Below are 13133 nucleotides of genomic sequence, written 5' to 3'. Positions count from 1 at the left end.
TATTATAGTTTGCACATGAAATATCCCAGGTTTGGTCTCCGGACTTACTGCTAGAAGGTAACAAATGATGGGAAAGGGTCTTCATGCCTGAGGCCCAGGAAAGCCACTGCCAGCCAGAGAAAACCAGCATGGATGAAATGAACAAGCACTTGGGCCTGACAGGAAGATACTTCCTACATTCTTAATAGATAGCAGAATGATACCCATAACATAGGGATAGGCAGCTGGTTGGTGGTAGGTAGTCCAGGAGCCAAAATTTAACCTCCCTTGACAATTCTGTTGTGCTGCTTGGGCAAAGGATGGATAAGAGAAATCCAAAAGTAATGCGATCCCTGGAATCAAATCTCTGCTCACCCCACAGAGCTCACTAGGTGGCTTTCTAGATTATCTGCCACTCAGGTTTGTTGCAAAGAATAAATACAACATGCGCAGGAGGGAAGAATAATTATGCTATACTTATGCTGCTTCAAAAAGGGACAATGGAGATATACAGGTAGTCATCATTTAGTGACCACAATTGGGACCCACAATTTGGTCATTAAGTGAAGCAGTCACTAAGTGAAACTGCAGCTGTGCTTATAACCTTACTTCAGCTTTTCTTTGCTTTACAGACCTGCGAAGGTCATCAACGCAAGGATTGGTCACAAAGTTACTTTTTCCTCACCATCGTAACTGCGAATGGTCACTAAACGAGGCAGCTGCTAAACAATGGCTACCTGTAATGGATTTAGAAAAGGGAGGAGGAAGAGGTTCCAGTTCCCCAAAAGGGACTAGAGACAGGCAGGAAATAGCCTTATCTCTTTGTATGGTACTGTCAACCATACAAGGTAGGCCAGATCAAGAAACCAATTCCACAAGAAGGCCATAACTATACTATAACTAAACTTTATTAAGAGAGAAACTTGCAAGTCTGCCAGGGAGTCAGGTGGGAGCCAGCCTGTCTCTTTTTTAATACAGTGGTACCTTGGTTCACGAACTTAATTCGTTCCGTGTCGCGAACCGAATTGGTCGTGAACCGAATCAAATTTTCCCATAAGGTTCAATGTAAACACGGTTAATCTGTTCTGACTCCTCCGAATTTGGTTGCCAACCAATTTTTGATTACATCCCGAATCAAATTTCCCCATAAGGTTCAATGTAATTACGATTAATCCGTTCTGAACCATATGTTTTTTTTAAAACCGTAAAAATATGACACAAAGTACAGCACAAAGAGAGAGAAAGCTAACCTTGCTCGACGCGACTTCTGGCGTGGAGGACAGGAAGGCGGGTGGGGAGGCGGATATTGCTTGGAGGGAGAGTCCCCCTCCCTACAGGAAGCCGCGACCACGTGTCACGGGAAGGAAAATGGCCGCGGATTCTGTTCGTAACCCGATCCGGCGCTCGCAAACGGAGGCAAATTTTTGCGAATGGAGCTGTTCGTGAACCGAATTGTTCGTGAACAGAAGCGTTCGTGAACCAAGGTACCACTGTACTTACCTTCCTCCACGGGCTCAAGGCATGCTTCTGAATCTGTTGTTATAACAGCTACTGGATAGTTTCTCCAAGGTTATCTCCATAGCTCCCTACAGGTGCTCCCTTAACCAGCAAGCACCTTCTACCCACAATACCATTTTAATGGCCTCCAAAGAAAGCAGGAGATAAGTACACACTTACAAGAACTTTTCCTGAACACTGTATTGGTCATAAACTTGAAGAACCTTTCTGCATAGAAGCTGGGCCTGTGGACTGAGACTGTGTCCTAGAAAAAGAGGAAGGGGTAAAAATGTTCTTTAAAATGTCATGTGTTACCAAATCATGGCTCTGCAAAAAAACCAGACTGCAAAACCATGGCTCTGAAAAAAACAGAATTATCATCATGTTAGAATGCCAATGTGGGCTGTGGATGCTTTGAAAATGATTCCAAGCAAACAGAGTACCTTTCTGCTGCTTGTGAAAGTAGCAAGGTTTAAGCTCCTTCTAAGGCAGCGCCACCTTTTCCCAGGTTCAAGCAGAAACTAGAAAAAAGGCTTTAATGAATAGCCAAGAGGTGCCGTGTTCACACGCTGGATCATTTTCAGAGCAAGCACAAACCTAATTTCTATAAAGCAGTATTTCTCAACTTTGGAACTTTAAGATGTGTGGACTTCAACTCCCAGAATTCCCCAGCCAGCATGGCTGGCTGGGGAATTCTGGGAGTTGAAGTCCACACATCTTAAAGTTCCCAAGGTTGAGAAACACTGCAGAGACATGAAGGACTCTGCAGTTATATGCAGAGGCACCCTGCACCCAACACAGTAAGCTTAAACCAAACCTGTACAACGGTGGAATGGCCTACATACAGAGGCTTTGGATTCTCCATCTCCAGAGGTTTTCAAGAAGAGCCTGGATGGCCACCTCTCAAGGATGGTTTAATTGCCTTTCCTGCATATTGCAGAGGGCTGGACTAGAAGATCTTTGTGGTGCCTTTCAGTACCACCATTCTATGGATTTGAACTGATTTTCTGACACACTGCAGAGGCCTGGACTAGATGATCCTCGGGATCCCTTTCCAATTCCACAGTTCAATGATTCGGAGTCTATGAAATCTTGAATAGCTGTTTCCTAGCTGTACCACTTGAGACAGCTTTCACGGAGAAGCCATGATTACAGACTGACATGTTGTCTGAATGTATCCTCTATTATTGCACACTGATAATTACAGAACACAAGTGCCCCATAACTGTTTACACCTTCTTTATTGGGTAGCTTAATTGCTAGTTCCCTTTGGTGGCACCACAGGCCAACGACAGTGTGGGATCATGCTTAGGACAGCACCCCATTGGGTTAGCATCCAGTTGGGTCAAAACTTACCCCATCATGGACAAGAGCTTTCCACGTGTGCTCCAGTTTCTTGATTAACCTGGAGGGCACAGACAAGCAAAGGGTTGAGAAAGAGAGTGGGAGAATCAAATAAAAACAGGGCCAAACTCCAGTCTCCTCAGTGGGGGTGTACATGGTGCAAACCATTGGTGTGTGTTGCACATAAAAAATGGGCAGGGCTTCAACTGTACTGTGGTGGCCAGTATCTTCACTCTTTCGACCACACCCTGCACACCTCTGTTCTCCACCATCAAGAGAGTCAGTGAGAGAACGGTAAAATTCAGTGTTTCTCAACCTCGGCTGGCTGGGGAATTCTGGGAGCTGAAGTCCACACATCTTAAATTCGCTAAGTTTGAGAAACACTGGTAGTTGAATAAGGATTAGGGGAAGGTCCACAGACTACCATAGAGGAAATAGGGAAAGAAATACAGAGCTTGACCAAACTTAAAACAATGTCGGCATTTTGAGCAGAAAGCAGCTTTTATTAACCTATTAATAACTGGTTACTATATGACTAATGACCAACTTAAAGAATGGCCTGCAGGTTTGCAAACATGACTAATGAAAAGTCATGGCAGAACACACAGGAGCATATTCCTTTCCAGACCAGTGACTTTGTATCAAAGGTGTGCAGAGAATGGCTAAGAGAATGTGGGAAAGGAGACCCAGTGATCAAAACCCAAAGCGCTCATTCTGATGGATGACGGCATTACGGAATACTGTACAACGTTCCAGAGATCAGAAGAAAATAATTTGCCCCAAAGTCTCACTTCCAAACAGGGAGTAAAATGGTAATAATGCCCAGACTTGGATAGATTGGTACGTGCTGGGTAGAGTCCAACTCATTGTTCTGGGGAGTAGTGTAAAAGGAAAGAAAAAGCGCTAGTTCATTCAACATGCTCTCGAACATTGTACCTGATGGAAGAGAATGTGCTAAGACTGAGAAAGAAAAAGGAGTATCTCTAAACACAAACAACCAGCAAATGGGGATCTCATTAAAGCTTATCTAATAAACACACTGAGCCCGTCATGCCAGAAAATAGAGATTCAAAAGATTCAAAAAGATCCTACTTTAATGAAGCTATTAATAAAGAAAGGCTGGAGGGTTTCTATCTCAGTTCTTCAGATTCTGTACTCTAACCTCTAACTTTTGGCATTAAAACTCATTACACAAAGCCTGCATGGATCTTATGTCCTTGATTGTGCTCTGCGGTTACAGGGCTGGACACCTAGCATCTAACATCTTCCCATCAACTCTTATCCCAACAGGGGGGAGCTTAAGTAGCCATCAACTCTTCTGACAACCGCACTTGGGTTAAATTGCTTTATAAACCCTGTTACTTTAATCATTCATGAGTGGGAACAATTAAGTAGGAAATTCAGGATTTCACATGTGATTCTTTGTGCTTAATTTGGGTAACTTGTAACTGAAAAATTGCTAAGAAAACCAAAGTAGTTATTATATGGAGTTGTGTCTTGCTGGTATGAGTGATACATGAGTAAGAGCTGGAGAAGCTGGGAATCACAGTCCTTTTAATGGTGAATAAACTAGAGATATCCATAAGCTCCAGATGTTAGGATTCAGGATGGATTGAACATAATTAGCTGGGTCGGGATGGTCAAAGCAGCCAGAGGTTTTACTACAGTTCCACTCAGTTATCAGCGATGGCTTGCCCACCTTGGTTCTGTAATGTGACAATCCAACAGGAGGAGGAGTCCTGTGGCCATCTCCCCAGTGATCAATGACGTTCACCCAAACATCCCAGGAGTGGGAAGAATACGAATGGATAAAGATGGGTGAGTGAAATCAAATAATTCTGTTCCATTTGTCATTCTGAATTGATCTTTTATGCTAACCCTCTCCAGTACCAACCTACTCCACCCTGAGCACAAGAAGCTAGTAAGGCTGAGTGACTTTGGGCCAGTCCCTCTCTCTCAGCCCAACTCACCTCACAGGGTTGTGGTGGTGGGGAAAAGAGGAAGAGGAAGGAGTATGAGGTATGTTTGCTGCCTTGAGTTATTTATAAAAATAAGAAAGGTGGGATAAAAAAAAATCTACATCTAAGATACATTCCTAGTAGCTCCAGTTAGAACACAAACACTTCCTCATCTACCCGAGTGAGAAAGCAGTGTCATCCATTGTGAATAGCTCTAGACAGTTTGCGCTGGAGCTGAGGGGTGTACGAAAGAGCAGGTGTAATAATTACTGAGCCTGTCCTATTGACTCTGAGGTTGGTGGGCTCACTGGAGACACCTAATACAGACCAAGAGGTCACCAGTCCAACAAGGAACTGCAGCGTCATACCTATGGCCCCCCTGGATACCAGCAACATCCCTACATGGCACCCCGTGGATCCCCCAAACAAACCAATCAATAGAATCATTATGAAAATAAATATTTCAAATCAATGAATTATTACCAACAGAAGCGAATATATGTAGCTCAGGGTTGAACCGTGGAGCCCTTGGGGTTCTCTGAGCTTGGTTGTTTTCGTGCAAATGTTTTGTTACCCAGCTAGGGAACATCCATTCTAGCACTGAAGATGTTACCTAGCCGGGTAACGAAACGTTTGCAAGAAAACAACCAAGCTCAGAGAACCCCAAGGGCTCCACAATGAATTATTAAAATAAAAAGGCCCAAAACTCAGAAGGTTGCCACATCTCATAAGACTTCAGAGAAGAATGTCCTGCACTCTCAAAGCGGCACAGGATACCTCGTACCTGTAGGATTGGAGGATGTCAATGATACCGACGTGCAGCAGCAGACGCTCTCCTTTGCCATTCACAGCTGGAATACCCCCCATTCTGAAAGGACAGAGGAGAGAAAGTCAGTATCTACTGGCTTAGTTAAAGTAGCTGATGCAAGGCCCAGCTGCCCCTGTACACTCCCCGAAACACCATGGGTTTCCAAAGTATGCTTCAAATGGTCTCACAGCTGTGTGAATTGTCTCAAGATGCATATGCTGCACCTCTGTACATGTGCGCGCACACTCTTACTTTCTCTTTCTCACTCTCTCACGTATGATCAAATATAATTAAATCAAGGAGAATAGTTGTCACAAAATCTACACAGACTGGTCAATCCTTGTAACAATGTAGGGGTGTGTTTTTTGGGTGCATGTGGGACATGCGTACACTTCTTCTAAACATCTGTATCAATAAATAAGGATAGGAAAACATTTATAATCAGTTCTGCATCATTTTTTTTGCATCATGATACAATAGAGTATCATCAAGTTCAGCAGAAGTCTTAGCTTTGAGTGCTATTGTTGAGTGGAAGGTGAACAGTGAGATTGGCCTAATCCTTTCATCCCAGCTTGTGAATTTTCCAGGGTCATCTTAGTTGGCGATGGTGGAAAAGTTGTTTATTTAAATACTTTATATGCTGCCCATCTCACAACAGCATGAAAACCAACAATTACAAAACAGAATGCAGCCCATCCTAATAGAACTGTTCACGCATGCTTTTATCATCTTAGCAATTTCATAGTGAGTTTAATGGGATTTTGTGAGATGGGCAGCATATAAAGTATTTAAATAAACAACTTTTCCACCATCGCCAACTAAGATGACCCTGGAAAATTCACAAGCTGGGATGAAAGGATTAGGCCAATCTCACTGTTCACCTTCCACTCAACAATAGCACTCAAAGCTAAGATTTCTGCTGAACTTGATGATACCCTATTGCGTTCTATTGAATTTGGCTAACCTTTTAAAGTCACTGAAGCCTACATCTAGCACATTTTGTGGCAGTGAGTTCCACAGGCACTCCCGCGTCCTGTAAATTTTTTTTCAGAAATGTGGTATATCTGTATGCAAAATGTATTACTGTTTATTCAGTACATGTAGGTTTTTACACAGTATAGGAGAGACCAGCCTGACTTCTAGGAACGGACATTTAGAAGTAAACCACTCAACCAACAGAGGAAGAGGAGAAACAGAGACAGAGAATACCACTTCAGTTACACAACTGTTTCTTTACACAGAATCAAAGCTTTACAATAAGGAAAAACATGCATATATAACTCATCGGTAACTAAATGTCTGCTAATGTAATGACTTTCATTTCTAGGCACAGATAAATTCCTTGGCTTTCTATCTGCACCTCTTCAGCTAGAGTGGAGAGATGGACAGTAGTGTGTTGATGGATTACAACTCCCATCATTTCCAGCCATTGCAGTCTCTGGGGAGGAAGATCACACTATGCACCATGAATTGGAATCCCACTCATTTACTGAGGGCATAATAGGGTTAGGCCAATTCTTTACAGAGACAAATTTAGCTGCGATTGGAAAGGCAAGCAACACCTAAAACTGTCAATGCAAAGAATTGGCTGAATCACTGCAAAGAATTAAATGCTGATGAGCATTCAACACAATGCCCTTTCCTGCTCCATTTAGGGCAATGAGAGCTGGCACTTTTCCAGTGACTTCAGCTGTTCAGAACTGCTTTCTCCAATATTGCCCACATTCTGTAATCGCTCTCTAGCATTTGGGATTGGACACAGTCCTCTCTCTACAGGCACCCCGAGAAAGCTTGGAGATCAAGAGGAAGAGAAGAAGAGAAGTCAAGGAAGGGCACTTAACACAATAATCCCAAAAAAGAGATTCAGCTTCCAGGGCTTGTGAGCATAGCTAAAGACTTCTCCCCTCTTCCCCCTAGAAATTGGAAAAAGCATAAAGAGATTATAAAGGTGTTAGTCCTCTATCACTGCTACACATTCACACATTCCTCTGTCTCCAGGGCAGCCTGAAGTTATGTTACTGGAACTAATTTCCTTTGGATAAAAGACAATGCAGGTAGTCCCTGGTTAACGACTCTAAATGGGACCGAAATCAAAATTTTATTAGGCGAAACATCACATGACTGCACCGCTTAGCGACAGCAGTTCTTGTAGTCCAGTGTTGTCCAAACTTGGCCACTTTAAGATGAGTGGACTTCAACTCCCAGAATTCCCCAGCCAGCCATTCTGGGAGTTGAAGTCCACTCATCTTAAAGTGGCCAAGTTTGGACAACACTGCTGTAGTCCCAATTGCGATTGTCAGGCAAAGACCATGCCATCCTTAGAAGAGGACCTCACGGTTCTCCTGTCCTGCCCTGCTCACCTCCACTTCAACTCCCCCCACCCTCCTATCTCCCCCGTCTCTGCCCTTTTGGACACCCTGCGCTCTGGTGCCGATCTCTGCTGCCTCCAGCTGAGCTCTGACGTCTTCTTCCTCCCGCTGCTGAGGTCCAGCAGAAGATGGCAAAGGTCAGCTGGGGGCTGCGGGGGGCAGCAGGGGAGTGCAGGGCGGCCAAAAGGGCAGAGATGGGGGAGATAGGCAGGTGGGGGGAGTTGAAGCGCAAGCTGTGGTCGTTAAATGTGGGCGGGCTGCCAAGTGCCTGAATTTTGATCACATGACCATGGGGGCACTGCAACAGCTGTAACTTTGAGGACCAGTCATAACTACCATTCATTCCGCATCGTCATAACTTTAAAGGACTACCTGTACTGGAATGATATGCCTTTGGGAAAGCATAGCAGACAGAGAAGGTGCCCCTGTCAGGCAGTCCATTTGCTAACCACACATAAACCATATTCCAAGGATGCTTCTGCATAAACCACCTTTCAGCTATGAGTGCTCTGGTGCATCTCTTTAGTTAAGCAGCCAATTGTTCCTAGATGTTTCCCCATCCCTTCCCCAAGACTGGGCACCAAGAGGCTTCATGGTCCTTCATATCCTGGAAAGGCCCTCCCTCCCATTGACACCACATCTCAAAGCCAGCAAGAAATTTTGCAGAATATTTCAGACCCAACATTCAGCACTATTTGGAGAGAACATGACTGGCCAAAAACTCCAAGACGGGCCTATTCATGATAAGGCAGCCCAACTTGCAACAACCACCCCCAGTACACAAAAGAATCAGACCCCATGAAACGTCTAGCCTGTCTGGAGGGCCCAACAGTTCCCAGAAGGGCAGAAAACAAGCAGGCTAAGCCACTGGCAGAAGAGCCAGTTTGGTGCAGTGGTTAAAGGCACTGGGCTAGAAATGGGGAGACTGTGAGTTCTAATTCTGCCTTAGGCACCAAGCCCACTGGGAGACTTGACTTCTAGGAAGAAGGCGACAATGGCAAACCACTTCTGAAAATGATGCCAAGAAAACTGCAGGGACTTGTCCAGGCAGTTACCAGGAGTCAAGACTGACTTAAGACACACAATGCCATACAAAACTTTACCAGCCTAAGGGACCATCTTTACAGACTGCAGTGAAAGGATCTCAACAGAAAAAAGAGATTAGCCTGGGACAGTGAACTGCATTCCCACCTTCAGGGGTGTCTACAGGGTATGGTCAGAAAAGTCCAATGGCAGACAAAATGGTGTAATCAAAGCTCTGTTTTTTATATGCCTCACATAAAACATATAAAAAACAGGTGGATCTTCAATTGCACTGTTGTAATCACCATCCTGACTTTTTTGACCATACCCTGTGGACACCCCTGACCTCCTTGGCTAGAAGCTTCTCCCTATCCCCAAGCACTCCAGGTCATTAGATCTTGGGCAACACAGCCACAACATCCTTAGAATAAGTACTTGCAGAATCTGAGCCAGCATGCTAAAACCTTTCCTGGACATCTCCTTGGAAGAATTAGCAACACTCAAAACCGCCTGTTCGACTTACGTGTCATCCGTGTCAATGGACTCCCCTCGAGCAGCTCCGCCCTGGATCGACTCCATGGCAGTGGAATACAGCGCCTTCTGTCCCACGGGGCGCTTTTCATCAGACATGCTTTGGGCCCCATCAGCTTGCCGTTCCCGTTCCTGCTGGTCTATGTTGTGCACCCCAAGGAGCAGGCTGTAATCCATGATTTTGAAACTCTCCAGCACCTGAAGGTTATGGGAAAAAAAGGAGAAACAACAGTAAAAGCTAGGAAGGGGCTAAAACTTGCTAGGTGAACAGCTGTGGTTCTCCTTCACAACAGTCTGCAACACACTGAGAGATAGTGGACAAAACAGGAAGGTCCCTAAGCTTAGGAGGACAGCAAAAGCATTACCCCTCTTCCCTCCGTGCTGAGCTGTTAACAGTATATTACTATTTGCTCAGGATGGCCGGTCACCTTCCCCTAACTTACCAAGCAGTCCCTCTGCAACGTCTTCACCACAGCGTTGAACGTGTCTGCATCCAGCATGATGCCCTCAGGCATGTCCTGCATGAAGTCCAAGTCTTTGTAGGTGGGGCTTGACTTATCCTTCTCCTTCTTGGATGCCCGGCGTTTGTAGGTTGAGCCTTTGAGATCGTATTTCAGGTGCATCTTCACCACCCGGGGCAGGATGTTATTCATCACCACCACACGGATGTTTTTGCCCCCGGACTGGACGCAGTAGAGACCATAGAACTTCGGCAGCAGCGTCCGTGGATTCTGGTTCAGGTTCTGTGGGGGTTTTTAAAAAGAAACATAGAATAGTCTGGGCACAGGACCTGATGTTTATATGCTTTACCACCCTATTTTGCACCTGTGGGATCCAGGGCTCCTAATGGAAAATGAACTGCACCCTTGAACAACATCCTCCCCTAGTCGTAGATCTCCTGAAGTTCTGTTTCTAAAATGAGCACCTCACAGTACACTGCTCAGTTTCATGTAGGCATACACCAAATTTATTTACTTATTTACATGCATGTGTTTGCTGCCTAGTCATACAACCCCAGGATCAGAACATTCTGGAACATTCCATTCTTGTTCCAGGCCACACCAATCCATCAATTCCTGGAGTGATCTGGGAGTTTTCTGGATGTTTATCTTCTGAGCTCTTTCTGGGTTTGGATTAAATTCTGGAAAACAGGTTACATCTGTAACATCTGGATCAACATGGCCTAAAGGGAAAACAGCTGTTCTACACATGGTTGGTTTTGCACATCCTTCCTTTTCATTTATAGACATTTTCCAAGCTCTAAAAGCCAGTAAGGAACAGGGTCTGATACACACCATATAATAACCTGGAAGAAGCTTCTGGAGGAACTCTGCCTCTTTGTGCATCACAGTCTTGATAATGAATTCATCGTCACTGGTGACGTAAAAGAGGGAGCCACTGGCCCCAGGATTAGACAGCTCGATCAGTGGCTCGTTGCACAAGGAATACTGAGAAAGCGAGAAGAATTCAACAGCACATGTCAAAAGGCTTTTGCCCATGTACCCATCCCAACTGAAAGGCCTTGACCCAGTGTTTCTCAACCTTGGCAACTTTAAGATGCGGGGACTTCAACTCCCAGAATTCCCCAGCCAGCATGCTGGCTGGGGAATTATGGGAGTTGAAGTCCACACATCAGAAACACCGTCCTGACCTATGCATTCCATAGGTCACTTGGGAATATATCCTAACCCCAACATTTTTTATTTGCAAGGGATGAAAAAGATCAGCAAATCTTACCAAATAATCATCTGGACGAATGCCAAAGAGTTCTCGAAAATACCGGAAAGCGACAGGTGCATATGTTTTGAACCTGAAGTCGGGGTAATGGTGCGCTGGAGTGAGGTTACTGCCTTCGCTGTATTTTGGGAGGACAGAAACATTTGTTCACACTTAGCAAGACACAGACTCTCATTTTCTCTTTTCCTATAACTGATCATTAAACACATTAAACTTTGACAGCTTGATAAGATAAAGCCCCTCCACTGGCTCTTTCTTTCGGGAAATTTTCTCTAGGGTGACTTAAAAACCCCCGTCTTCATGTCGCCCAATCTCCCTCCCCATAGCAGGGCATTACCTGGGAAAGAAAATGCTCTCCACTACGTAGAAATCTTGCATCAAAACATCCCTCTCAGGCTTGGAGCTCAGGTTTCCCACAGTGTAGCCAATCCCCAGCTGGATGGCCCCCTTGAGGGTGGATGACGTGGTCTGTAGTAGCCAACAAAGAATAGGTCAAGCAGAGCTTAGAGCAGGGTTTCTCAGCCTTGGCCACTTGAAGATGTGTGGACTTCAACTCCCAGAATTCCCCAGTCCACACATCTTCAACTTGCCAAGGTTGAGAAACACTGGCTTAGAGTAAGACTTAAAATAGGAGAGAGCAACTCTTCACTGTCTGGGAGCTACACTTCATAATAGCCAGTATGGTGCTGAGATGAAGGTGCTGGACTAGGAGCGGGGAAACCCAGGTTTGAATCCCCTTCTCAACTATGGGAGCTCCCTGAGGGATGTTGGTCCAGTCCCTCCCTCGCAGCCCAAGTGATAGGGTAGTCCAATGGTGAAGGTGCCAGATTAGGAGCAGGAAGATCCAGGTTCTAGTTCCTTCTCAGCCATGGAAACTCATTGGCTGTCTTTGGGCCACTCCCTCCCTCTCAGCCCAAGAGCCAATGAGGTATAGCAGGGAAGGTGCTGGACTAGGAGCAGGAAGACCCAGATTCTAGTCCCCTCTTAGACCCAGAAGCTCCCCAGGGGACTTTGGGCCAGTCCTTCTCTCTCACCGCAATCTACCTCATAGGGTTGGTGTTGTGAGAGCTCCTATGTATGCAAATCAAATAAATAAGTACCAAGGGCTGCAGTGAAGTAAACTGAGTAGGGACTTGTCTTAAAGGAGTGCAAGGTAAATGTTTCCTGATTATTTTTTTCTTTTTTCATGATTATTCCAGGGGAAGGGTTGCATGTGGTTTTTAAAATATGGTAAGCCTATTACAAGGCTTACCCTTCAGTTTTCATGTCTCCTGCCTCCAGCCATAGCCAGAGGGTCTATGGTCTCAGAAAAGGAGCTTGTGGACTGCAAGGGGCTGGGGCTGGTCACATGGCCCTCCTCCATCTTACAGCAAGACTCTCCAGAAGCAGGCACACTGCCTCGGGATAAAGCAGAGTGTGGAGGGGCCTGAGTCAGTTCCAGCTCTTCCCCTCCTATCCCCACAGCAGAACCTCCACCCTCCAGGAGATCAGACCTTCTTGTATGTCGTTTCCCCTGATGCATCAACTCCTCGGTGGCCTATCTTTTTCCCCTGGCTGGCTCCCGGCTGCCCTGTCAGCGATGGTGGCTGCAAAGGAAGGAGATCAAAGTAAGCAGAGAGAAGCACAGAATATTAATCGCCGACACAGAAAGAGTACTGAAAGGCTCTGCTGAATTAAGCCAAGTCTCATCTTAGTTCTAAGTTCTTGTTTCTCACAGTAGCCAACCAGATGCCTTTGGGTGTTGACAAACTGGAGTCAGAGACCAAGCCTTCTTCCACCACTGTTTCTCTGCACTGCCCCAACATGGAGATAACATGGAGTCTTTAAGACTGAAAACCTTCAGTTAGACCTGTCCTTTAAGCCATCTAAGTTAGCAGCCACCACCAC

The 13133-nt window shown here is 45.3% G+C and overlaps 1 protein-coding gene across 8 annotated transcripts in view; it reads right to left on the bottom strand.

Annotated features, from left to right (window-relative positions):
* Positions 1–13133, bottom strand: part of PIP5K1C (phosphatidylinositol-4-phosphate 5-kinase type 1 gamma) — a 58940-nt gene that overhangs the window by 21213 nt on the left and 24594 nt on the right. For 5 of the 8 annotated variants that reach the window (XM_088149405.1, XM_088149409.1, XM_088149411.1 and 2 more), the window contains exons 3-12: positions 12740–12832; positions 11584–11714; positions 11247–11364; positions 10805–10957; positions 9953–10252; positions 9502–9707; positions 7428–7499; positions 5563–5646; positions 2833–2881; positions 1657–1741 (exon numbers count right to left, since the gene is read on the bottom strand). In XM_088149405.1, coding sequence (XP_088005531.1) covers positions 1657–1741; positions 2833–2881; positions 5563–5646; positions 7428–7499; positions 9502–9707; positions 9953–10252; positions 10805–10957; positions 11247–11364; positions 11584–11714; positions 12740–12832 — 1291 coding nt within the window. The remainder of the gene's footprint in view (positions 1–1656; positions 1742–2832; positions 2882–5562; positions 5647–7427; positions 7500–9501; positions 9708–9952; positions 10253–10804; positions 10958–11246; positions 11365–11583; positions 11715–12739; positions 12833–13133) is intronic. The other 3 variants (XM_088149412.1, XM_088149408.1, XM_088149410.1) reach the window with 1 other exon arrangement.

This window comes from Python bivittatus, unplaced genomic scaffold (genome assembly GCF_059951505.1).
Source record: "Python bivittatus isolate LINGU-HERP-01145 unplaced genomic scaffold, Pbiv_v1 ctg000580_np1212, whole genome shotgun sequence".
Classification (NCBI taxonomy): domain Eukaryota; kingdom Metazoa; phylum Chordata; class Lepidosauria; order Squamata; family Pythonidae; genus Python; species Python bivittatus.
This window is presented reverse-complemented; position numbering and strand designations above follow the sequence as displayed.